The sequence below is a fragment of the Salvelinus sp. IW2-2015 genome, linkage group LG3 (assembly GCF_002910315.2).
Source record: "Salvelinus sp. IW2-2015 linkage group LG3, ASM291031v2, whole genome shotgun sequence".
Lineage (NCBI taxonomy): Eukaryota > Metazoa > Chordata > Actinopteri > Salmoniformes > Salmonidae > Salvelinus > Salvelinus sp. IW2-2015.
The window spans coordinates 27439690-27465018 of NC_036840.1; the positions used below are offsets into that span (position 1 = coordinate 27439690).

General features: G+C 44.5%; 1 protein-coding gene across 2 annotated transcripts in view; it reads right to left on the reverse strand.

The window, feature by feature from the left end:
- Nucleotides 1–25329, reverse strand: part of LOC111954048 (adhesion G protein-coupled receptor L3) — a 314128-nt gene that overhangs the window by 58460 nt on the left and 230339 nt on the right. For both annotated transcript variants that reach the window (XM_023973590.1, XM_023973557.1), the window contains exons 11-12: nt 20316–20499; nt 1118–1240 (exon numbers count right to left, since the gene is read on the reverse strand). In XM_023973590.1, the coding sequence (XP_023829358.1) occupies nt 1118–1240; nt 20316–20499 (307 nt within the window). The remainder of the gene's footprint in view (nt 1–1117; nt 1241–20315; nt 20500–25329) is intronic.

Below are 25329 nucleotides of genomic sequence, written 5' to 3' on the forward strand. Positions count from 1 at the left end.
CGCGTGACATGAAAGCTAGCTACACTTTGTATTCCTCCGGTATTGAACACAGATCATCCCGTCTTCAATTTTATTGATTATTTACGTTAAAAAATACCTAAAGTTGTATTACAAAAGTAGTTTGAAATGTTTGGACAAAGCTTACAGGCAACTTTTGTAGTCATGTTGCGCGAGTTGGAACCAATGTTTTTCTGGATCAAACGCGCCAAATAAATTAACATTTTGGAAATAAATCGACGGAATTAATCGAACAAAAGGACCATTTGTGATGTTTATGGAACATATTGGAGTGCCAACAGAAGAAGCTCGTCAAAGGTAAGGCATGAATTATATCTTTATTTCTGAGTTCTGTGTTGCGCCTGGAGGGTTGAAATAGGATTGTCTGTGTATGTTTACTGGGGTGCTATCCTCAGATAATATCATTGTTTGCTTTCGCGGAAAAGCCTTTTTGAAATCTGACACATTGGCTGGATTCACAACAAGTGTAGCTTTAATTTGGTGTCTTGCATTTGTGATTTCATGAAAGTTTAATTTTTATAGTAATTTATTTGAATTTGGCGCTCTGCATTTTCACTGGATTTTGGCCATATCCCAGAGAGGTTAACAGCCTGTTAGAAGCAGGTGGTATGCAAGTATAATTAGCTGCAGGGAAGTTATATTTCTCATTCACACCAGGCCCTACAAATGGGCACGTTTTAAACTCCCAAGCCCCTTCCAAAGCAGCTTACACTTTTGTTCCTATTGAATTGACCTACTTTTCCCAAATATTAGCTAACGGTGAGCAAAACCAYGGTGCCAGCTTTGTTGTTGTTTGAGACACGGTTTGCCCTTTTAAGATATTAGAGCCTCTCTCTCCTTTACTGGTTACAAAGAAAAAACATTTCCTACACTCTTATGGCATCAGAAAAAGAAGCAAACTATGCATGGAATTATGAATGGCAGACTTATCTCAGACAGGGATGTTCAGTCCAGAAGATCTACTGGGTATGCAGGCACTAACTGATGGAATGGAACAAAAGCCTGCACAACTAATAGCTGTTCAGGACTGGAGTTGGATAGCCCTGATATATACAGTATATATATATATTTTTTTTAATTAAAAGGCAAAGCCATTTACCGTTTCTCCCATGTTGTTTCAAGGTGCTTGATGACAGGGAGATGGAGTTACCATGGCCGCCACTTTGTGGGAATTTCAGGTCGTGCAGATTCCCTTCCGTACTCATTCGGGCCACCTCCAGCTCTGCACAGAAGCAAATTAGAAGAAAAAGGACCATTTAAAGAACATTATTATGAGGGGTGAAAGTGTCGACAGGGATGCAAGAGAATTCCATCTGGGATAACATTTGCAGTATATGAATGAAAACCCATGCACCCACCAGCGCTCGCTGTCAACCTACCGAAACGTGTTAGCATTGAACAATAGCTTTACATTGTAATATGAAACTCAGTTCTGCTCTGACTGTATGCATCACAGCACTGGAGTTTGTTTCAGATCAAAGACAAAGCAGACAAAGGGGTAACAACAAAGTTTAAGAAACACTTGATCAAAAGATGCTCCCATCCCCAACATCAGCTATTATGCATTACTTTATGCATTTCACAAACTTCAAATGGATTTTCAAGGGGATACCGTGTCAGATTCGTTCTCAGAAGCCTTTCACTCTGATATAATTGATTCCATTCATCAGTGGTTTCAGGGTATGTTGACTGAAGTGCATCATCCTCTGAATTTGGTAGGCTTTGAAGAGTAGCGTCCCACTGAAGCCTTCCCGATCAACACTGGGCTATACACGTCACGCAACACTTTCTTCATCGAGTTCGGAGTAACTGAGGGAGCCTGGTTGCGTACTTCCTTGCTTTGTGCTGAAGTCCACTAAGTCCACTTTTGCCAACTGAGAAAATTGGCCCTCACTTCCAGGAAGCTATCAAAGTTGGGGGTGAGCTGAGAGGAAAGCGATGGGTAGATGAGATAGAGACAAATGGTGAAGACAGCCAGGTTTTGGAGAACTGGCACAACAGCTGTTGTGTCTGAGGGGAGATCATCATTTGTGGCTTAAAGACTGCCGCATCGTACAGCAGAGGAAAATGAGGAGTCAATAGGAGATTGGCAGAAATAATCAGTTTCTAAGAGATAGTGTACTTTTCATGTGCTTGCATTTAGTTTGAGAATACAGAACAAGACCCGTCTTAAAAGAGTACGTCGTCTTTTAAATTCTTCATTTGAGCTTGTCTAGTGCAAGGGAACTAATGGAATAGTCCCCAACGTGCAAACCCTTCCCACCTTCCCACCATAATAAAACGTTATAAGTATTTTAAGGAAAAACAATACTATTTGAACACAGGCCTGGACAGTACGCTGTTAATTGGGAGAGATGGCATCAAATATTTTAAACTTCTTTCAACTTCTGGCTTCAAGGCCACCTCTCGAATGCTCGCACAAAACACCCACAGAGGGAAGGCAAAATGTTCTTATTGTGGCTACCCTTGAAAAAAGAAGTTGTTTTCATGCCATGCCATGCTCTCACTTTAAGAAAGAGAACCTTTGTATTAACATTCCGTGGCACCCTCGCAACTGCTACACAATGGTGCAAGGGATTCTTTTGGAGATGGCGAGATGTATTCCTATTCAACTGGAAAGTGACAATGGCCGATATACCGAACAATCCCAGATCAGAGCTAACTGAGTCAGTTGCAATGTTTTTCATCCCACTGGATGAGCCATGAAAAAAAGGCTTAAGACTGGCTTTAGGCATCACACACACCCACAATAGGTGTTGATGTGTATGCCGATTGAAATAAGAAGCCAGGAATCTGTTCATAAGATCAGCGATGAGAGGGAGTGGTACACAGACATGCATGCAAACAAACAAAAGGTGGAGAGAAGATTAACACATACAGTGCATTCGGAAACTATTTAGACCCCTTGACTTTTTCCGCATTTTTCTCATCAATATACACACACAATACCCCATAATGACAAAAACAGATATAATTATTTTTCATTTTTGCACATTTCAAAAATAAAATAAATACCATATTTACATAAGTATTCAGACACTTTGCTATGAGACTCGAAATTGAGCTCCGGTGCATTCTGTTTCCATTGATCATCCCTGTGATGTTTCTACAACGTGATTGGAGTCCACCTGTGGTAAATTCAATTTATTGGGCATGATTTGGAAAGGCACACACCTGTTGAGAAACAGATCTGGGGAAGGGTTCCAAAAAATGTCTGCAGCATTGGAGGTAGCCAAGAACACAGTGGCCTCCATCATTCTTATATGGAAGGAGTTCGGAACCACCAAGACACTTCCTAGAGCTGGCCACATGGCTAAACTGAGCCATRGTGGGAAGAGGGCTTTGGTCAGGGAGGTGACCAAGAACCAGATGGTCACTCGAACAGAGCTCCAGAGTTCCTCTGTGGAGATGGGAGAACCTTCCAGAAGGACAACCATCACTTCAGCACTCCACAAATCAGGCCTTTATGGTGGAGTGGCCAGAAGGAAGCCACACCTCAGTAAATGGCACATGACAGCCCGCTTGGAGTTGCCAAAAGGCACTTAAAGGACTCTCAGACCATGAGAAACAAGATTCTCTGGTCTAATGAAACCAAGATTGAACTCTTATCAGCAGCAGGGACTGGAAGACTAGTCAGGATCGAGGGAAAGATGAACGTAGCAAAGTACATAGAGATTCTTGATGAAAAGCTCTCGGGAGCAGGCTAGGACCTCAGGCAGGCGAAGGTTCATCTTCCAACAGGACAACGACCCTAAGCACACAGCCAAGACAACGCAGGAGTGGCTTCGGGATAAGTCTCAATATCCTTGAGTGGCCCAGCAAGAGACCGGACTTGAACCCGCTCAAACATCTCTGGAGAGACCTGGAAATACCTGTGCAGCGATGCTCCCCATCCATCCTGACAGAGCTTGAGAGGGTCTGCAGAGAAGAACGGGAGATACTCCCCAAATACAGGTGTGCCAAGCTTGTAGTGTCATACCCAAGAAGACTCAAGGCTGTAATCACTGCTAAAGGTGCTTCAACAAAGTACTACGTAAAAGGTCTGAATACCTATGTAAATGTCATATTTCAGTCTTTTAGTTTTTTAACAACATTTTTTTTTTGCTTTGTCATTATGGGGTATTGTGTGTAGAATGATGAGGGAAAAAATGATTTAATCAATTTTAGAATAAGGCTGTAACGTAACAAAATGTGGAAAAAGTCAAGGGGTCTGAATACTTTCCGAAAGTACTGTATACACACACGCACGCGCATATGCTGGCATGCAGATTTAGGATCTTAATTTGAGCCAGTTTGCAACAGCAGGAAAATAATCCTGCAGCACAGAAAATGTGAATTATTATGTGGATTATAATGAATTGATATTTTTGTTGGGMTTGATACATTTTTCATAATGGAAAATCAAGTCTGAAATTTCAAAGTGAAAATTACCTCTTTTATCCTCAGATACACTACAACTTGTATATTTCATGCATTGCGGGAACGTTTTCCTGCAACAGAGTGATCAAATCTGTACCTTGAAATGATCTTCTTTCAACGCCTCATTTTCCGATGCGGCAGTCTCTGAACCACAAATGATGATCTTCCCTCAGACACAACAGCTGTTGTGCCAGCACTCCAAAACGTGGCTGTGTTCACCATTCATCTCGATCTCATCTACCCATCGCTTTCCTCTCAGCTCACACCCAAAAATGATCACTCCCTTAAAGCGAGGGCCAATCTTAGAGGGCAAAATTGTTTGTCAGCTTCAACCATTCTTTAACCGCACAAAGCGAGAAAGTGTACAACAAGGCTCCCTCTATTACACCTGAACTCCTCCTCACTCAATAAAGAAAGTTATCCTGCAACAGGGTGATCAAATGAAGATAATACATCTGTAAGTACACGCACACACAGACTAACTAACGTTATTAAGATCTTGTTTAGTGAGGAATACATACACTCAGTCAGTTTATTAGGCACACCACCCCTTTCAAGAAAACGGTTCACTCCTACAGACAGTGAGTCACGTGGCCATGGCTTGCTATATAAAGCATGCAGACAGGCATCAAGACCTTCAGTTACTGTTCYATTGAACGTTAGCATTGGGCAACATGAGTGACCTAAGCTACTTTAAGTGTGGTATCATCTGTGCTAGGAGCGCAGGTTCCAGTATCTCAGAAACGTTCGGCATCCTGGGATTTCCACGCACGACAGTGTCTAGGGTTTACTGGGAATGGTGCAACAAACAAAAAACATTCAGTCAGCGGCAGTCTTGTGGGCTCGTTGAGAAAAGGTCGAAGGAGAATGGCAAGAATCGTGAAAGCTAACAGGCAGACKACAAACAGAAAAATAATGGTGCAGTACAACAGAGGTGTGCAGAACGACATCTCAGAATGCACAACTTGTCGGTCCTTGTCTGGATGGGCTATTGCAGCAGACGACCACACCGGGTTCCACTCCTATCAGCTAAAAACAAGAAAAAGCGTCTCCAGTGGGCACATGATCACCACACTGGACAATTGAGGTGCAAAAAAACATTGTTGGTCCGACGAATCCCAGTTCCTGTTGCATCATGCTGATGGCAGAGTCAGGATTTGGCATAAGCAGCATGAGTCCTTGGTTCCATCCTGCCGGTTGTCAACGGTACAAGCTGGTGGCAGTGGTGTAATGGTGTGGGGAATGTTTTCCTGGCACACYTTAGGGCCCTTGAAACCAATTGAGCAATGTGTCCATGCCCAGAATAATTCTGGCAGTTCTGGAGGCAAAGGAGGGTCTTACTCGGCACACGAAGGGTGTACCTAATATACTGGCCATGTATTTCTGCCAACAAGAGCATGAAAACAGGAATAATATATCCTGGGTAAGCTTTTGTATTGCTTGTGAGTACTGCTCATAAACATGTAAATGTTTCACGCACAAACAAAGATTACAGGTACATACATTATTCAGCCATTGCCTAGGAGAGAGCAATCGGAGCAGTGGACACGAGAGCACCAGCTGTTCTGGACGACTATATGGTCCCGCTCTTTGGAGCCAAATGTAAGTAAGTCKTTTAAACAGGTTAACATTAACAAGGCCGCAGGGCCAGACGGATTACCAGGACGCGTACTCGGAGCATGCGCTGACCAACTGGCAAGTGTCTTCAATGACATTTTCAACCTCTCCCTGACACAGTCTGTAATACCTACATGTTTCAAGCAGACCACCATAGTCCCTGTGCCCAAGAACGCCAAGGTAACCTGTCTAAATYACTATCGCCCTGTAGAACTCACATCTGTAGCCAAAAAATGCTTTGAAAGGCCGGTCATGGCTCACATCAACACCATCATCTCAGACACTGTGGACACACTCCAATTTGCATACCGCCCGAAAAGATCCGCAGATGATGCAATCTCTATTGCACTCCAGACTGCCCTTTCCTACCTGGATAAACGTCTACTGTATGTGAGAATGCTGTTCATTGACTACAGCTGGGCGTTCAATACCATAGTGCCCTCAAAGCTCATCACTAAGCTAAGGACTCTGCGACTGAACACATCCCTCTGCAACTAGATAATGGTCTTCCAGACATGGCGACATGGGTAGGCAACATATCTGCCAAGGTGACCCTCAACATGGGAGCCCCTCAGGGTTGCATGCTTAGTCCCKTACTTTTCTCCCTGTTCTCCCTTGACTGTGCATGACTCCAACATCATCATTAAGTTTGCTGATGACACAATGGTGGTAGAACTGATCACCAACAATGATGAGAGGGAGGTCGTCAGAAACTTGGCAGCGTAGTGCCAGGACAACAACCTRTCCCTTAATGTCAGCAAGACAAAGGAGCTGATTGTGGACTACAGGAAAGGGAGGGCTGAGCACATCCAGAGCTTAAAAGTTCCTCAYATCCTTAGTGATGTGGACACCAGCATGGTCCAAACACACCAAGACAGTCGTGAAAAGGGCACGACAATGCCTCCTCCCCTTCAGGAGGCRGGAAAGATTTGGCATGGGACCTCAGATCCTCAAAAAGTTACACAGCTACACCATTGAGAGCATCTTGACTGGCTGCATCCCCGCATGGTATGGCAACTGCTTGGCATCTGACCATAAGGCGCTACAGAGGGTAGTGCATATGGCCCAGTACATCACTGGGGCCGAGCTCTCTTCCACCCAGGACGTCTATACGAGGCGGTGTCAGAGGAAGGCCCTATAAACTGTCAAAGACTCCAGCCACACAAGTCATAGACTGGCAAGCGGTACAGCACGGCAAAGGCCCCTGAAAAGCTACTACCCCCAAGCCATAAGACTGCTGAACAGTTAACCAAATGGCTACCTGGACTACATGCATTGACCCCCTTTTTTTGTTGCACTGGCTCTATGCGCACTCACTGGACTCTACCCACACATACTACAGGGGCGGCAGGTAGCCTAGTGGTTATAGCGTTGGACTTGTAACGGAAAGGATGCAAGATCGAATCCCCGAGCTGACAAGGTAAAAATCTGTTGTTCTGCCCCTGAACAAGGCAGTTAACCCACTGTTCTTAGGCCGTCAATGGAAAATAAGAATTTGTTCTTAACTGACTTGCCTAGTTAAATAAAGGTAAAATAAACACTACAACACACGCAGACACTTTCTTCTGAAACTCGTCAGTCTATTCTTGTTCTGAGAAATGAAGGCTATTCCATGCGAGAAATTGCCAAGGAACTGAAGATCTCGTACAATGCTGAGGTCCCATGCCAAATCTGAGGTCCCATGCCAAATCTTTCCAGCCTCCTGAAGGGGAGGAGGCATTGTCATGCCCTTTTCACGACTGTGGGATGCTCTGGGATGCTACTCCCTTCACAGAACAGCGCAAACTGGCTCTAACCAGAATAGAAAGAGGAGTGGGAGGCCCCGGTGCACAACTGAGAAAGAGGATAAGTACATTAGTGTGTCTAGTTTGAGAAACAGATGCCTCACAAGTCCTCAACTGGCAGCTTCATTAAATAGTACCCACAAAACAACAGTCTCAACGTCAACAGTGAAGAGGGGACTCTGGGATGCTGGCCTTCTAGGCAGAGTTGCAAAAAAAGCCATCCCTCAGACTGGCCAATAAAAATAAARGATTAAGATGGGCAAAAGAACACAGACACTGGACAAAGGAAGATTGGAAAAAAGTGATATGGACAGACAAATCTAAGTTCGAGGTGTTCGGAAAACAAAAGAACATTCGTGAGACATTCGTGAGACACTCTGGGGGTGCTTTGGTGGTGGTAAAGTGGGAGACTAGTACAGGGTAAAAGAGATCTTGAAGAAAGAAGGCCATCACTCCATTTTGCACCGCTATGCAATACCCTGTGGACGGCACTTAATTGGAGCCAATTTCCTCCTACAGCAGGACAATGACCCAAAGCACAGCTCTAAACTATGCAAGAACTATTTAGGGAAGAAGCAGTCAGCTGGTAATCTGTCTATAATGGAGTGGCCAGCACTCTCACCGGATCTCAACCCTATTGAGCTGTTGTGGGAGAAGCTTGACCGTATGGTACGTAAGAAGTGCCCATCAAGCCAATCCAACTTTTGGGAGATGCTTCAGGAAGCATGGGGTGAAATCTCTTCAGATTACCTCAACAAATTGACAACTAGAATGCAAAAGGTCTGCAAAGGCTGTAATTGCTGCAAGTTGAGGTTCTTTGATGAAAGCAAAGTTGAAGGACACATTATTTCAATTAAAAACATTATTTCTAACCTTGTCAACATCTTGACTATATTTCCAATTAATTTTGCAACTCCTTTCGTTTATGTTTTCATGGAAAACAAGGACATTTCTAAGTGACCGCAAACTTTTGAACGGTAGTGTGTGTCTGTGTGTATGTGTATACAGTTGAAGTCGGAAGTTTACATACACTTAGGTTGGAGTCATTAAAACTCATTTTTCAACCACTCCACAAATTTCTTGTTAACAAACTATAGTTTTGGCAAGTCGGTTAGGACATCTACTTTGTGCATGACATAAGTCATTTTTCACAAATTGTTACAGACAGATTATTTCACTTATAAGTCACTGTATCACAATTCCAGTACGTCGAGAATTTCATACACTCAGTTGACTGTGCCTTCAAAAAGCTTGGAAAATTCCAGAAATGATTGTCATGCTTTAGAAGCTTCCGATAGGCTAATGACATAATTTGAGTCAATGGAGGTGCACATGTGGATGTATTTCAAGGCCTACCTTCAAACTCAGTGCCTCTTTGCTTGACATCATGGGAAAATCAGCCAAGACCTAAGAAAAAAATCTGGTTCATCCTTGGGAGCAATTTCCAAATGCCTGCCGTCATACCGCTCAGGATGGAGACGCTTTCTGTCTCCTAGAGATGAACGCATTTTGGTGCGAAAAGTGAAAATCAATCCCAGAACAACAGCAAAGGACCTTGGAAGATGCTGGAGGGACAGGTACAAAAGTATCTTATATCACAGTAAAACGAGTCCTACATCGACATAATATCCACAGTGTAAACGAGTCCTATATCGACATAACCTGAAAGGCCGCTCAGCAAGGAAGAAGTGTCATGTTTGTGCTTTGATCATCAATGTCTTGTCCCTGTGCTTCCTCTGCTGGTCTTATTAGGTTCTTTCCCTCTTTCTATCCCTCTCTCTCCTCCTCCCTTCTCTCTCCCTCTCCCGCTCTCTCTCTCTATCGTTCCGTTCCTGCTCCCAGCTGTTTCTCATTCTCCTAACGACCTCATTTACTCTTTCACCACCTGTCCCCTTTTGCCCTCTGATTAGAGTCCCTATTCTCCCTCTGTTTTCCCTTCTGCCTTGTCGGTTCTTGTTGATGTTTGCTGTCCTGTGCCTTGTTCCGCCCTGTCGTGTTTTGCCTTCTTCAGATGCTGCGTGTGAGCAGGTGTCTATGTCAGCTACGGCCTGTGCCTTCCGAAGCGACCTGCAGTCTGTGGTTGCGTCTCCAGTCGTTCCTCTCTACTGACGAGAGGATTTCAGTTCCTGTTTTGGATTTACCTTTGATATATCCAGGAGAATCATTGTTTTTTGATACTGGAATAAAGACTCGTTTCTATTACGTCGCTTTGGGTCCTCATTCACCAGCATAACAGAAGAACCGCCAAGATGGACCCAGCGACATGGATTCTCTCAACACTGCCGTCGAGTTCCAGGGAGCATATGCTCGGCAGACACGAGCAGGAATTGTTTGCTGCTCGTCATGCCGTGAGACCTGGCGCTCAGTCTCCGGTCTCTCTGGACAGTTTCAGAGTCCTTCGTCTCGTGCCACCAGCTACTTCCTGGTCTTCCGAGTCTCCGGAACCTAGGGTTAATAACCCACCATGTTACTCTGGGCAGCCCACTGAGTGTCGCTCCTTTCTCACCCAGTGTGATATTGTGTTCTCTCTCCAGCCCAACACGTACTCAAGAGAGGAGGAGCTCGGATCGCTTACGTCATATCACTCCTTACTGGTCGGGCTCGGGAGTGGGGCACAGCTATCTGGGAGGCAAAGGGCTGAGTGTTCTAACGATTATCAGAACTAAAGAGGAGATGATACGGGTTTTTGATCGTTCAGTTTTGGGAAGGAGGCTTCCAGGGCCCTGGCTTCCCTATGTCAAGGTGATCGATCCATAACGGATTACTCTATAGAGTTTCGCACTCTTGCTGCCTCCAGTGACTGGAACGAGCCGGCGTTGCTCGCTCGTTTTCGGGGGACTTCACGCTGAGGTTAAGGATGAGATTCTCTCCCGGGAGGTTCCTTCCAGCGTGGACTCTTTGATTGCACTCGCCATCCGCATAGAACGACGGATAGATCTTCGTCATCGAGCTCTGGAAGAGAGCTCGCGTTAACGGTGCTTCCCCTCTCCGCATCTCAACCATCTCTCCCACCGGCTCAGAGACTGAGCCCATGCAGCTGGGAGGTATTCGCATCTCTCGCTAAGGAGAGGGAACGGAGAGTCACCAACCACCTTTGCCTCTATTGCGGTTCTGCTGGACATTTTGTCATGTCATGTCCAGTAAAAGCCAGAGCTCATCAGTAAGCGGAGGCTACTGGTGAGCGCTACTACTCAAGTCTCTCCATCAAGATCCTGTACTACCTTGTCGGTCCATCTACGCTGGACCGGTTCGGCTGCTTCCTGCAGTGCTTTGATAGACTCTGGGCTGAGGGGTTGTTTGATGGACGAAGCATGGGCTCGGAAACATGACATTCCTCTCAGACAGTTAGGGAAGCCCACGCCCATGTTCGCTTAGATGGGAGTCTTCTCCCCAGTATCAGGATGTGAGACACTACCTTTAACCCTCACAGTATCTGGTAACCACAGTGAGACCATTTCCTTTTTGATTTTTCGTTCACCTTTTACACCTGTTGTTTTGGGTCATCCCTGGCTAGTATGTCATAATCCTTCTATTAATTGGTCTAGTAATTCTATCCTATCCAGGAACGTTTCTTGTCATGTGAAGTGTTTAATGTCGCTATCCCTCCTGTGTCTTCTGTCCCCTCTACTCAGGAGGAACCTGGTGATTTGACAGGAGTGCCGGAGGAATATCTAATCTGCGCACGGTTCTTCAGTCGGTCCAGAAGCCAGCTCCCTTCCTCCTCACCGGTCGTATGATTGTTGTATTGATTCCCTTCCGGGGACCACTCCCCCTCGGGGTAGACATTACTCTCTGTCGGCTCCCGACGTAAGGCTCTCGAGGATTATCTGTCTGTTGTCTTTCTCGACGCCCGGTACCGTGGTGCCTTCTTCCTCTCCCGCCGGAGCGGGGTTTTTCTTTGTTAAGAAGAAGGACGGTATCTTGCGCCCCTGCGTGGATTGAGGGCTGAAATGACATAACGGTTAAGAATCGTTATCCGCTCCCCTTATGTCGTCAGCCTTCGAGATTTTGCAGGGAGCCAGGTTCTTTACTAAGTTGGACCTTCGTAACGCTTACCATCTCGTACGCATCAGAGAGGGGGACGAGTGGAAAACGCGTTTAACACTCCGTTAGGGCATTTTGAATACCGGGTTCTGCCGTTCGGTCTCGCTAATGCTCAGCTGTCTTTCAGGCATTAGTTAATGATGTACTGAGAGAACATGCTGAACATTTTTGTTTTCGTTTACCTTGACGATATCCTGATTTTTTCACCGTCACTCGAGATTCATGTTCAGCACGTTCGACGCGTTACTCCAGCGCCTTTTAGAGAATTGTCTCTACGTGAAGGCTGAGAAGTGCGCTTTCATGTCTCCCTCTGTCACATTTCTCGGTTCTGTTATTTCCGCTGAAGGCATTCAGATGGATCCCGCTAAGGTCCAGGCTGTCAGCGATTGGCCCGTTCCTAAGTCCACGTGTCCGAGTTGCGACGCTTTCTCGGTTTCGCTAATTTTCTATCGGCGTTCATCGTAATTTCGGTCAAGTGCTGCCCCTCTCACAGCTCTGACTTCTGTCAAGACTTGCTTTAAGTGTCCGGTTCCGCCCAGGGAGCTTTTGATCTCCTCAGAAGCGTTTTACATCCGCCCTATCCTTTGTTACTCCTGACGTCACTAGACAATCATTGTCGAGGTTGACGCTTCAGAGGTGGGCGTGGGAGCCATTCTGTTTCAGCGCTTCATTCTGACGATAAGGTCCATCCTTGCGCGTACTTTTCTCATCGCTGTCGCCATCGGAACGCAACTTGATGTGGGTAACCGCGAACTGCTCGCCATCCGCTTAGCCATAGGCGAATGGCGACAGTGGTTGGAGGGGCGACCGTCCCTTTTGTCGTTGGACTGACCATAAGAACTTGATACATCGTTCTGCCAACACGACTTAATGGCACGTCAAGCTCGTTGGGCGTTGTTTTTCGCTCGTTTCGAGTTCGCTGATTTCCTATCGTCGGGAAATAAGAACACCAAGCCTGATGCCTTATCCCGTCTCTTTAGTTCTTCTGTGGCTTCTACCGACAGAGGGATTCTCACAGAAGGGCGTGTTGTCGGGTGACTGTCTGGGGAATTGAGAGACAGGTAAAGCAAGCACTCACTCACACTGCGTCGCCGCCGCGCCTTGTCCTAGTAACCTTCTGTTCGTTCCTGTCTCTACTCGTCTGGCTGTTCTTCAGTGGGCTCACTCTGCCAAGTTAGCTGGCCACCCCGGCGTTCGCGGGTACGCTTGCTTCTATTCGCCAGCGTTTGGTTGGCCTACTCAGGAGCGGGACACGCGCCGTTTCGTGGCTGCTTGTTTCGGACTGCGCGCAGACTAAGTCAGGTAATCTCCTCCTGCCGGTCGTCTCAGACCGGCTTCCCATTCCTCTCGACCATGGTCTCACATGCGCTTAGACTTATTACCGGTCTGCCTTCGTCTGCGGGGAAGACTGTGATTCTTACGGTTATCGATAGGTTCTCTAAGGCGGCACATTTCATTCCCCTCGCTAAGCTTTCCTTCCGCTAAGGAGACGCGACACAAATCATCATTGAGAATGTGTTCAGAATTCATGGCCTCCCGTTAGACGCCGTTTCAGGACAGAGGCCGCAATTCAGTCACAGTTTTGGAGGGAGTTCTGTCGTTTGATTGGTGCTTCCGTCAGTCTCTCTTCGGGTTTCATCCCCAGTCTAACGGTCAAGCAGAAAGGGCCAATCAGTCGATTGGTCGCATATTACGCAGCCTTTCGTTTCGAAACCCTGCGTCTTGGGCAGAACAGCTCCCCTGGGCTGAGGACGCTCACAACTCGCTTCCTTCGTCTGCGTACCGGGCTATCTCCGTTTCCAGAGTAGTCTTGGGTACCAGCCTCCTCTGTTCTCGTCCCAGCTCGCCGAGTCCAGCGTTCCCGTCCGCCTCAGGTTTTTGTCCAACGTTGTGAGCGCACCTGGAGGAGGTCAGGTCTGCACTTTGCCGTTACACGGGCGCAGCTGTGAGAGCCGCCAAGTAATCGTAAGGATTTAAGAGCTAGGGGTAATTTTGGGGTCGCAGGTCAGAGAGTGCTGCGTCTCCACTTCGTAACCCTTCCGCCTTACGACAGATTTCGCAAGATTGACCCGCGGTTAGTCTGGTCCGTTCCGGTCTATCCACGGTCGTTCAATCCTGTCGCTGTCGCGACTGCTTCTGCCGCGGACATCTTGCGTCGACCGTCCACCCTGTCCTTCCATGTCTTTTGGGTCAAGCCTTTATCTTTCGCGCTCCCCGTTCGCTCTTCCCCCTCCCCCCCCCGCCGTCCTTGTCGAGGGCCGGCTCCTATATACAAGGTACGGAAGATCATGGACATGCGTTCCGGACGTTGTCCCAGTCACTTACGTGGAGTTGGGAGGGTTACGTCGCTGAGGAGAGGGAGTTGGCTTCCATTCTCGGGACGTTGCTGGGACCGTTTCGTTGATTGTCGATTTCCTTCGTTGCCGCCAGGGTTCCTCCTCGAGTGGCCAGGAGGCGCTCGGTGAGTGGGGGTACTGTCATGTTTTGCTTTGATTCATCATGTCTTGTCCCTGTGCTTCCTCTGCTGGTCTTTTAGGTCTTTCCCTCTTTCTATCCCTCTCTCTCCTCCTCCCTCTCCCCTCTCTCTCGTTCCTTCCTGCTCCCAGCTGTTTTCTTCTTCCCCTAACGACCTCATTTACTCTTCACACCTGTCCCCATTTTGCCCTCTGATTAGAGTCCCTATTCTCCCTCTGTTTTCCGCTTCTGTCCTTGTCGGATTCTTGTTTGATGTTTGCTGTCCTGTGCCTTGTTCCGCCCGTCGTGTTTTTGCCTTCTTCAGATGCGCGTCGTGAGCACGGCTGTCTATGTCAGCTACGGCCTGGCCTTCCTGAAGCGACCTGCAGTCTGTGCGTCGCGTCTCCAGTCGGTCCTCTCTACTGACGAGAGGATTTCAGTTTCCTGTTTGGATTTACCTTTGATATATCCAGGAGAATCATTGCTTTGTTTGATACTGGAATAAAGACTCTGTTTCTATTACGTCGCTTTTGGGGTCCTCATTCACCAGCATAACAAAGCACCTGGTCCAGAACCGCCATAAAAACAGCCAGACTACGGTTTGCAACTGCACATGGGGACAAAGATTGTACTTTTTGGAGAAATGTCCTCTGGTCGATGAAACAAAATAGAAACTGTTTGGCCATAATGACCATCATTATGTTTGGAGGAAAAAGGGGAGCTTGCAAGCCGAAGAGCACCATCCCAAACCGTGAAGCACGGGGGTGGCAACATCAGTTGTGCGGGTGGTTAGCTGCAGGATGACTGGTGCACTTCACAAAATAGATGGCATCATGAGGGAAAATGATGTGGATATTTTGAAGCACAATCTCAGACATCAGCAGGAAGTTAAGCTTCGTCGCAAATGGTCTTCCAAATGGACAATGACCCCAAGCATACTTCCAAAGTTGTGGCAAAATGCTTAAGTAAAACACAAGTCAAGGTATTGGAGTGGCCATTACAAAGCCCTGACCTCAATCCCATAGAAAATTTGTGGGCAGAACTGAAAAAGCGTGTGCGAGCAAGGAGACCTACAAACCTGATTCAGTTACACCAGCTCTGTCAGGAGGAATGGGCCAAAATTCACCCAACTTATTGTGGGAAGCTTGTGGAAGGCTCCACAAAATGTTTGACCCAAGTTAAACAATTTAAAGGCAATGCTACCAAATACTAACRGAGTGTATGTAAACTTATGACCCTCTGGGAATGTGATGAAAGAAATAAATGCTTTAATAAATCACTCTCTACCATTATTCTGACATTTCACCTTCTTAAAATAAAGTGGTGATCCAAACTGACCTGAGACAGGGAATTTTTACAAGGATAAAATGTCAGGATTTGTAAAAAAACAGAGTTTAAATGTATTTGGCTAAGGTGTATGTAAACTTCTGACATCAACTGTATATATACACACTCATACACACATGCATACACACTCATACACACATGCATATTGATGCCAGATACACCCAGACTGCAACTACTCTTGTTAATTATCTATCCTGATTGCCTAGTCACTTTTACCCCTACCTACATGTACATATTACCTCACCTACCTCGTACCTCTGCACATTGCCTCGGTACCGGTACTCCTTGCATATAGCATCATTATTGTTAATTTATTGTTACTATTTCCTTTTTTTATTTAGCTAATTTAACTATGCATTGTTGAGAAAGGGCTTGTAAGTAAGCATTTTAATGTAAAGTCTACACCTGCTGTATTCGGCGCATGTAACAAATACAATGACTTGACATGGTTATTTTGTGGTGTCTAAATACTTATGTATGTACATGACGGGGTGGGCACCTGTGACCGCGGGGGACAAACAAACCTCATTGGCTGGCAAACTCAACAGAGCAAACCGTAAGTGAAGGCCTAGTAAACATGTCACTGTGCACGATTAACCAGACTACCTCCATGAAGGATATAAAAAKAKCAGTAGTTCACCATGAGGGGATTGCTTAGTTTCCTTCCAAACACGGCTGGGATCCCTTAATACCCGGATAAATTGAGTACCATAGACAATAAATTCCCATGTTGTTAATTCCCCAACCTAGGCTGCTTCATTCGACTTGTCAGACCTACATGTTAAGGTTGCCATGGCAGCAGGAGCTTAAAGAAATCCCTTTTATGCTAAGGGCGCTATATAATAACATTATCTTTCCCAAATGCTGGATACACGCTGGTAGTTTCAAGAGCTCGCAAACATGTTTTATTCACTCGCCTCCTTCCCCTCGTCTTTCCCTCTTCCTTACAACTGTGTTCAACAACCGTTTGAAATGTAAACTGTTGATTTGTTAAGTCTACAATTCAACAACAGTTGTTCAAAGCCTCACTGTATCTTCTCGTTTCCTCACCCAGGGGCATAGGCCAGAACATTGAGATGTTTTAAGAATTTCATTTCTGTGTACATGGACGTTTTCTGCAAAAACTGACAGCTAAGGGCAATCAGGGGAGAGTGTAAACAAATCCACTATCACCCAACTGCTTTTAATATATATATATATATATATATATATCAATTAGAGGTCGACCGATTATGATTTTTCAACGCCGATACCGATTATTGGAGGACCAAAAAAAGCTGATGCCGATTAATCGGCCTATTTAAAAAAAAATGCATTTGTAATAATGACAATTGAAACAATACTGAATGAACACTTATTTTAACTTAATATAATATATCAATAAAATCAATTTAGCCTCAAATAAAATGAAACATGTTCGATTTGGTTTAAATAATGCAAAAACAAAGTGTTGGAGAAGAAAGTAAAAGTGCAATATGTGCCATGTAAAAAAGCTAACGTTTAAGTTCCTTGCTCAGAACATGAGAACATATGAAAGCTGGTGGTTCCTTTTAACAGGAGTCAATATTCCCAGGTAAGAAGTTTTAGGTTGTAGTTATTATAGGAATTATAGGACAATTTCTCTCTATACGATTTGTATTTCATATACCTTTGACGATTGGATGTTGTTATAGGCACTTTAGTATTGCCAGTGTAACAGTATAGCTTCCGTCCCTCTCCTCGCCCCTACCTGGGCTCGAACCAGGAACACATCGCTCCACAAAAGCCGCGGGGGGAACAACCACTCCAAGTCTCAAAACGAGTGATGTTTGAAACGCTATTAGCGCGCACCCCACTAACTAGCTAGCCATTTCACATCGGTTACACCAGCCTAATCTCGGGAGTTGATAGGCTTGAAGTCATAAACAGCTCAATGCTTGAAGCACAGCGACGAGCTGCTGGCAAAACGCACGAAAGTGCTGTTTGAATGAATGCTTACGAGCCTGCTGGTGCCTACCATCGCTCAGTCAGACTGCTCTATCAAATCATAGACTTAGTTATAACATAATAACACACAGAAATACGAGCCTTAGGTCATTCATATGGRCGAATCCAGAAACTATCATCTCGAAAACAAGACGTTTATTCTTTCAGTGAAATACGGAACCGTTCTGTATTTTATCTAATGGGTGGCATCCATAAGTCTAAATATAAGTCTATGCAATAGCTATGTAGACTGAACTAAAATATAAATGCAACATGTAAAGTGTTGGTCCCATGTTTCATGAGCTGAAATAAAAGATCCCAGAAATGTTCCATACGCACAAAAAGCTTACTTCTCTCAAATTTTGTGCACAAATTWGTTTACATCCCTTAGTGAGTATTTCTCCTCTGCCAAGATAATCCATCCACTTGACAGGTGTGGCATATAAATAAGATGATTAAACAGCATGATTATTACACAGGTGAACCTTGTGCTGGGCGACTTAAAAGTGCAGTTTTGTCACAACACAATGCCACAGATGTCTCAAGATTTGTGGGAGCATGTAATTGGTATCCTGACTGCAGGAATGCCTACCAGAACTGTTGCCAGGAAATGTAATGTTAATTTCTCTACAATAAGCCGCCTCCTAAAGTTATTTTTGAGAATTTGGCAGTACGTCCAACTGGCCTCACAGCCGCAGACCACGTGTAACCAAGCCAGCCCAAGACCTCCACATCCGGCTTCTTTACCTACGGGATCCTCTGAGACCAGCCACCTGGACAGCTGATGAAACTGAGGAGTCTTTCTTTGGAATAAAGCCCTTTTGTGGGGAAAATCTCATTCTGATTGGCTGGGCCTGGCTCCCAAGTGAGTGGGCCTATGCCCTCCCAGGCCCAATCATTACTGTGCCCCTGCCTGGTCATGTGAAATCTATAGATTAGGGCCTAATTCGTTTATTTCAATTGACTGATTTCCTTATATGAACAGTAACGCAGTACAATTGTTGAAATTGCTACATGTTGCTTTTATATTTTTGTTCAGTATAAAAGTTATACAATACTACATCAAAAACCATCTTGCCTCCATGGAACAATCATTGGATAACTTGTTTTACAATATATCCCAATATCTAAATGATCACATTCAGGTTCTGAAAAAACTTGAATACACTAGCTTAGATTTGGCCTAAACTCAAACACCACACACACACCCCGGCCACGAGCTGTTCTCTCCCTTACTGTCGGGCAGACGGTATCAGAGCATGAGGTCTGATAGAATCTGTCTCTGAGCCTGTTGGTATCTACAAGCCATCAGACTGCTGAACACTGGAACTGGACTGACCACCTGCTCTGATTCTCCACACCTTAGCACTGATGCACTCACTCATGCACTCACGCATGCACCCAACCACACAGACATACACACACACACATAAACATTCATGCTACACACACACACACATCACAACTGCTGCTACCAGACTCTTATTATACTGCTCAGTTTAAAACTGCCCCTCATCCCCAATACATGTATAAATACTGGACTATAAATTGTGCCTTCCTGTATTATACTTATGCTAAAATGTTTATTCTATTCTACTGAGCCATTTACTTTATGTTGGTATTCATAATATTTATTAACCTTTATTATTAAGTTTCGTTTGATGGTGTCCATGCGACTAATAAAACGTGAAACTTGAAACTAAACTCAAACAATGACTAAGACTCTGGATGCGTCTCAAATGGAACCCTATTCCTTATGTAGGGCCCGATAGGGCTCGGGTCAAAAGTAGTGCACTATATCGGGAATAAGATGCCATTTGGGACGCAGAGGCTGCATGACTGTACAGGAACTTAGTTTGTCCAAATTGATTTCCTTAGACGACCAAAACAAATCACATTAGGATGGCTTAATGCTCATATTACTGGCAAACGTGGTAATCTGTTTAATCCGACGTGATTGGACAACAGCCACTGCTCTTTCAGACTAGACACTTTTCCTGCTCGTTTCGCTAGGTAAAATGTTCTACTCTTTGTGTGTACAGTATATCGTAACACAATAATATAACATATCCCATTCAGCAGACACTTTTACCGGAAGCGACTTAGAGTGGTGCGTGCATACATTTTCATATTGGTGGCCCCAGCGGGAATCAAACCCACAATCCTGGCAGTGCAAGGGGTCATGCTCTACCAACTGAGCCACACAGGACCAAGCTTGTATATTCCAGAAGTACAAATATACAGTACATCAAGAGATGACAGTGTTTGATCACACTGTCCTATGACGACTACGAAAAGGTTTGTAAAACATTCAGTCAATCGTGTCTCTTACACATTCCAGAAATCATGTTCTGGCAGGTTGACAGCTCCTCTTGTGTTCACAAAACAGTGTCTGAAGAGTTCTTTTTGCCACATCAATAAGTTATAACACTGTGTGTGTGTGTGTGTGGTGTGTGTGTGTGTGTGTGTGTTGTGTGGTGTGTGTGTGTGTGTGTTGTGTGTGTGTGTGTGTGTGTTGTGTGTGTGTGTGTGTGTGTGTGTGTGTGTGTGTACGACCGCCTGCCTTCATGCATGTGTGTGTGTGATAAGATCTAATTTAATGTTCGTGCCTGGTGTGAGTGGACATTATGCCTCTGTGTGTGTACATGGGTCTCGGTCTGTACTCACGAATGTTGTCGGTGTTCTCCTGCACGATGTCCGTCTTGAGCAGGTTGTCGGCCAGGACGAAGGCTCCTTGCTCCACCGTGTCCAGTAGCATGGTGGCTGCTCTCAACTGCTCCCCGGTGCTCAGGTCCCTCCACGCCGACTGGGCCTGGGGCTGAAGCAGGTTGTTCACAGTCTCCACCATGGCCTGCACCAGACAACAAGGAGAGTTAGCGACATGATGATAGTGGAGGGAGATAACCAACCAGAGCATCAGTAGGGAGCTAGCAAAGGGAAGATAACAATGGCTTCAGTGTGGGTTATGGAAGGACTTTAGACTGTAGAATCACCAATTGACTTGAATAATGTGTCATTTAAAAGGGTTCGTTAACAAAGTTATGCCAGGACTTTCCAGAGGGGGAAATATCAAGTAAGGGTAGGCAAATGTCTTGCCATCGGCTAGACACAATTTCTCCTCTTGTCCGGAGATTGCTCTCTTTTCTTTCTCCCTGGTTTATTGGTTTCGGATTGTTCATTTGTGTGATTAGGGGAAACATAATTGAGGTTAAACTGTTTTAACATAGTGTTCCTCAACGAGTGGCCGTCCTGAGTAGCCGACAACAAAAAATGTGTTCCACCATTGGCTTTTGAACTTAATAATATTATATTATGATTAATTAATGGTATTCTGCTTCAGTGTGTAAATGTAGCATGGATGATTTTTGGGGGTGAATACATTCATGGAACATTCATGGAAATGCATCAGCCTGGCCTACACCTGTTCTGTGATGTATATATTGGTACAATTTACCACTGACTGTCTCCACACATTCACCACGGCTCAATGTTGCTATGAATTATGCCAGATGTTTTTCTTGAAGGGCTCTGCTAATATCTAACGTCGCCAACGTTCCTGCATACATCTGTGACTACCTTTACCTGATGTTTCTCCCTCTGAAAAGTCCTGGCATAACATTATTAACTACCCCTTTTAAATGACCCATTATTCATGTCAAACAGTCAATAGTAAATCGTACCAAGAGAAACAATGACATTATATACATTGCATTCGGTAAGTATTCAGACCCCTTTACTTTTTCCACATTTTGGTACATCACAGCCTTATTCTAAAATTGATTAAATTGTTTTTTCCCCCTCAATCTACAGACAATACCCCATAATGACAAAGCAAAAACAGAAATATCACATTTACATAAGTATTCAGACCCTTTACTCAGTACTTTGTTGAAGCACCTTTGGCAGCCTCGCGTTTTCTTGGGTATGACGCTTGAACCTATTTGGGGAGGTTCTCCCATTATTTTCTGCAGATCGTCTCAAGCTCCGTCAGGTTGGATGGGGAGAGACGCTGCACAGCTATTTTCAGGTCTCTCCAGAAATGTTCGATAGGTTTAAAGTCCGGGCTCTGGCTGGGCCACTCAAGGACATCAAATCAAATTGTATTGGTCACATACAACATGGTTAGCAGATGTTATTGCGAGTGAAGCGAAATGACATTGGGACTTGACCGAAGCCACTCCTGCGTTGTCTTGGCTGTGTGCTTAGGGTCGTTGTCCTGGTTATCATCAAGGATCTCTCTGTACTTTGCTACGTTCATCTTTCCCTCAATCCTGACTAGTCTCCCAGCCCCTGCCGCAGAGAAAAACATCCCCACAGCATGATACTGCCACCACACTTCACCGTAGCGATTGTTGCAGGTTTCCTCCAGACGTGACACTTGGTATTCAGGCCAAAGAGTTCAATCTTGGCTTCAACAGACCAGAGAATCTTGTTTCTCGTGGCCAGAGTCCTTTAGGTGCCTTTTGGCAAACTCCAAGTAACTCCAAGTAGGCTGTCATATGCCTTTTACTGAGGTGTGGCTTCCGCCTGGCCTCTCTACCATAAAGGCCTGATTTTTGGACTGCAGCAGAGATGGTTGTCCTTCTGGAAGGTTCTCCCATCTCCACAGAGGAACTCTGGAGCTCTGTCAGAGTGACCATTTGGTTCTTGGTCACCTCCCTGACCAAGGCCCTTCCCCCGATTGCTCAGTTTGGCCGGGCGGCCAGCTCTAGGAAGAGTCTTGGTGGTTCCAAACTTCTTCCATTTAAGAATGATGGAGGTCACTGTGTTCTTGGGGACATTCAATGCTGTAGACATTTTTTGGTACCCTTCTCCAGATCTGTGTCTCGACACAATCCTGTCTCGGAGCTCTACGGACAATTCCTTTAGCTCTGACATGCACTGTCAACTGTGGGAACTTATATAGACAGGTGTGTGGCTTTCCAAATCATGTCCAATCAATTGAATTTACCACAGGTGGACACCAATCAAGTAGTAGAACTCAAGGATGATCAATGGAAGCAGGATGCACCTGAGCTCAATTTCGAGTCTCATTGGAAAGGGTCTGAATACTTATGTAAATAAGGGTATTTCTGTTTTATTTTTAATAAATTACCAAAAATTAAAATAAAAAATAAACTTTTCGCTTTGTTATTATGGGGTATTGTGTGTCAATTGATAAGGAAAAAAATGTAATATATTTTAGAACAAGACTAAAAAGTAACAAAATGTGGAAAAAGACAAGGGGTCTGAATACTTTCCGAATGCACTGTACATCACAGAACAGGTGTAGGCCAAGCTGATGCATGTAGGCCAGGCTGATGCATGTAGGCCAGGCTGATGCACCCCCAAAAATCTCCATGCTACATTAACGCATGCATGTAAACACACTGAAACAGAATACCATTAATTAATCATAATATAATATTATTTAGTACAGAAGCCAATGGTGGTACACAATTTTTGTTGTCGGCTACTCAGGACGACCACTCGTTGAGGAACACTGTCTATTAATATTGTTTAACCTCAATTATATTTTCCCTAATCCCACAATAATTGAACACAATAACCTTAAACCAATTAACCAGGGAAACAGAAAAAGGGAGCAATCTCCAGACAAGAGGAGAAATTGTGAGCAACTGATGGCAAGACATTTGAATAGAAAACTAATTGTTCAAGCTAAACTACTCCATCCCTCTGATGCAACAGAAGAAAATGCATTATCAAAACTCAAAATTCCGTCCATGAATAGGTGTTCGCACAGAATTCACAGGTSCTTTTTCGTTTTAAAATCTAATAATCAAACATTGATGAGTACTATTGAACAAAGGGTTTCACAGAACAGACTGAGAAAAATAATTCATAATTTGAAAGAAATCATCACAGCCTCTCTGATATCCCACGGCTTCAAAGGCCAATTTACACCTCTGCGTTTGCAAAGACGGACACCGCGCTGATCGTAAATGCTCATTGGCGAGAATCTAAGGGAGAAACATCAAGCTTTTTAAGAGGGGGGAKGAAAGCTCCTCCAACATTGCATACGGCAATACCTTGGTGTTATCCCAGTGGCTACAGTAGGTTCCGTTTTGATCAATGGACTATGAAAGAGAATAGGAGTTTCAGAGTTGATTCCAGAACAGCGGGATCCAAAACAGCGGGGGTAGGAAACCTCAGGCAATGCAATGACAAAGCAGCCCATTGGAGCTGCCCTGCAGAATCAAACTGATTGAGATATTTAAAAAAGCCTGATACTACAAACATTATAAATTACATAACCTATACACACAAGAGTTATCAGCTTCCAATGAATTATGTAGATCCTTAAGACGAGTGTCTTTGTTGTGGACACAGTGGCAGCTAATCTAGACTATATCTGGTACAGAATAGACAAGAGCATGAGGAAGAGAGGTGGTTGTATTCAACTCACTAGTGCYCTGAGATGAAGGGAAAATCAAATAGCACCAGCTGGCTATTCCACACTCCCCGGCGCACAAACACTGTCTTTAAGCCAGGCAAGCGCCCAACTTTGATGCAATTATTCATTACRTTCAGCCAAACTCAAATCGTACCTTTTGACATTAACAGAGACGCCGAGGTTGATTGGCTCTCAATTAAGGAGCTGTTTCTCTGCAGCACTGGAATATTTTCCCCTTCGCCAGTTTAAATATGATGAAGTCTGAAACMGCAATCTACTAAGCAATCTGTCCTTCCAGAGTGTACATGCTGGAGCCATCAAAAATGTGATAKACTCAATTTTGAGTAAAGTGCAGTCTTTGGGTATGGTACCTAATAGGGTAGCATTTGCAAATCAATGCGACACAAAGCCGTATTTTGGATAGGGGTACTCAGAAATGATAGGGCATTGATTAGTGTGCGGATTCAAGTATAAAGCCCCTCATTTTGAATCAGAAAGTCAAATTATGATGGGTTTAGCTGCTTAATATGGGGTTATGATGCTTATCTGTGGACCTAACAGAGGACAAATCAATTATGAATATAAATCTGGATGTATTTTGGCTTCAAAATGCCGGTTTTGAGGATATGGATAATCTCTGTTACATGTGCTTTGACCTAGCTACAAAAGATGGAAATAAAACAGAGCCATTACCGGACGCATTATTGAGTGACATGACATCTGCGTCAATCATCTTCATGGACTTACAGCAAATGTATAAAGGGCGTAATGAAGGATATAAAACGGACATAAAATGTGGATACAGGAAAGAGCTATATTGTTCGATGGTTTGTTTGATGCCAATTGCCAGCATAATCAAGCAAATGGGAAAACAATATGAGAAAGAGGAAGCTGTATCAACCCATCTCTTCTGCCATGTATAAATGTATTATGCAATGTGTTTCTATGGGGTAACAGCAGAAAGGCCAAATTCAATTCATCATATATAGACAAAAATTCCCTGTCTTAGGTCTGTTAGGATCACCACTTTATTTTAAGAATGTGAAATGTCAGAATAATAGTAGAGAGAATGATTTATTTCAGCTTTTATTTCTTTATCACATTCCCAGTGGGTCAGAAGTTCACATACACTCAATTAGTATTTGGTAGCATTGCCMTTAAATTGTTTAACTTGGGTCAAACGCGTCGGGTAGCCTTCCACAAGCTTCCCACAATAAGTTGGGTGAAMTTTGGCCCATTTCTCCTGACAGACATGGTGTAACTGAGTCAGGTTTGTAGGCCTCCTTG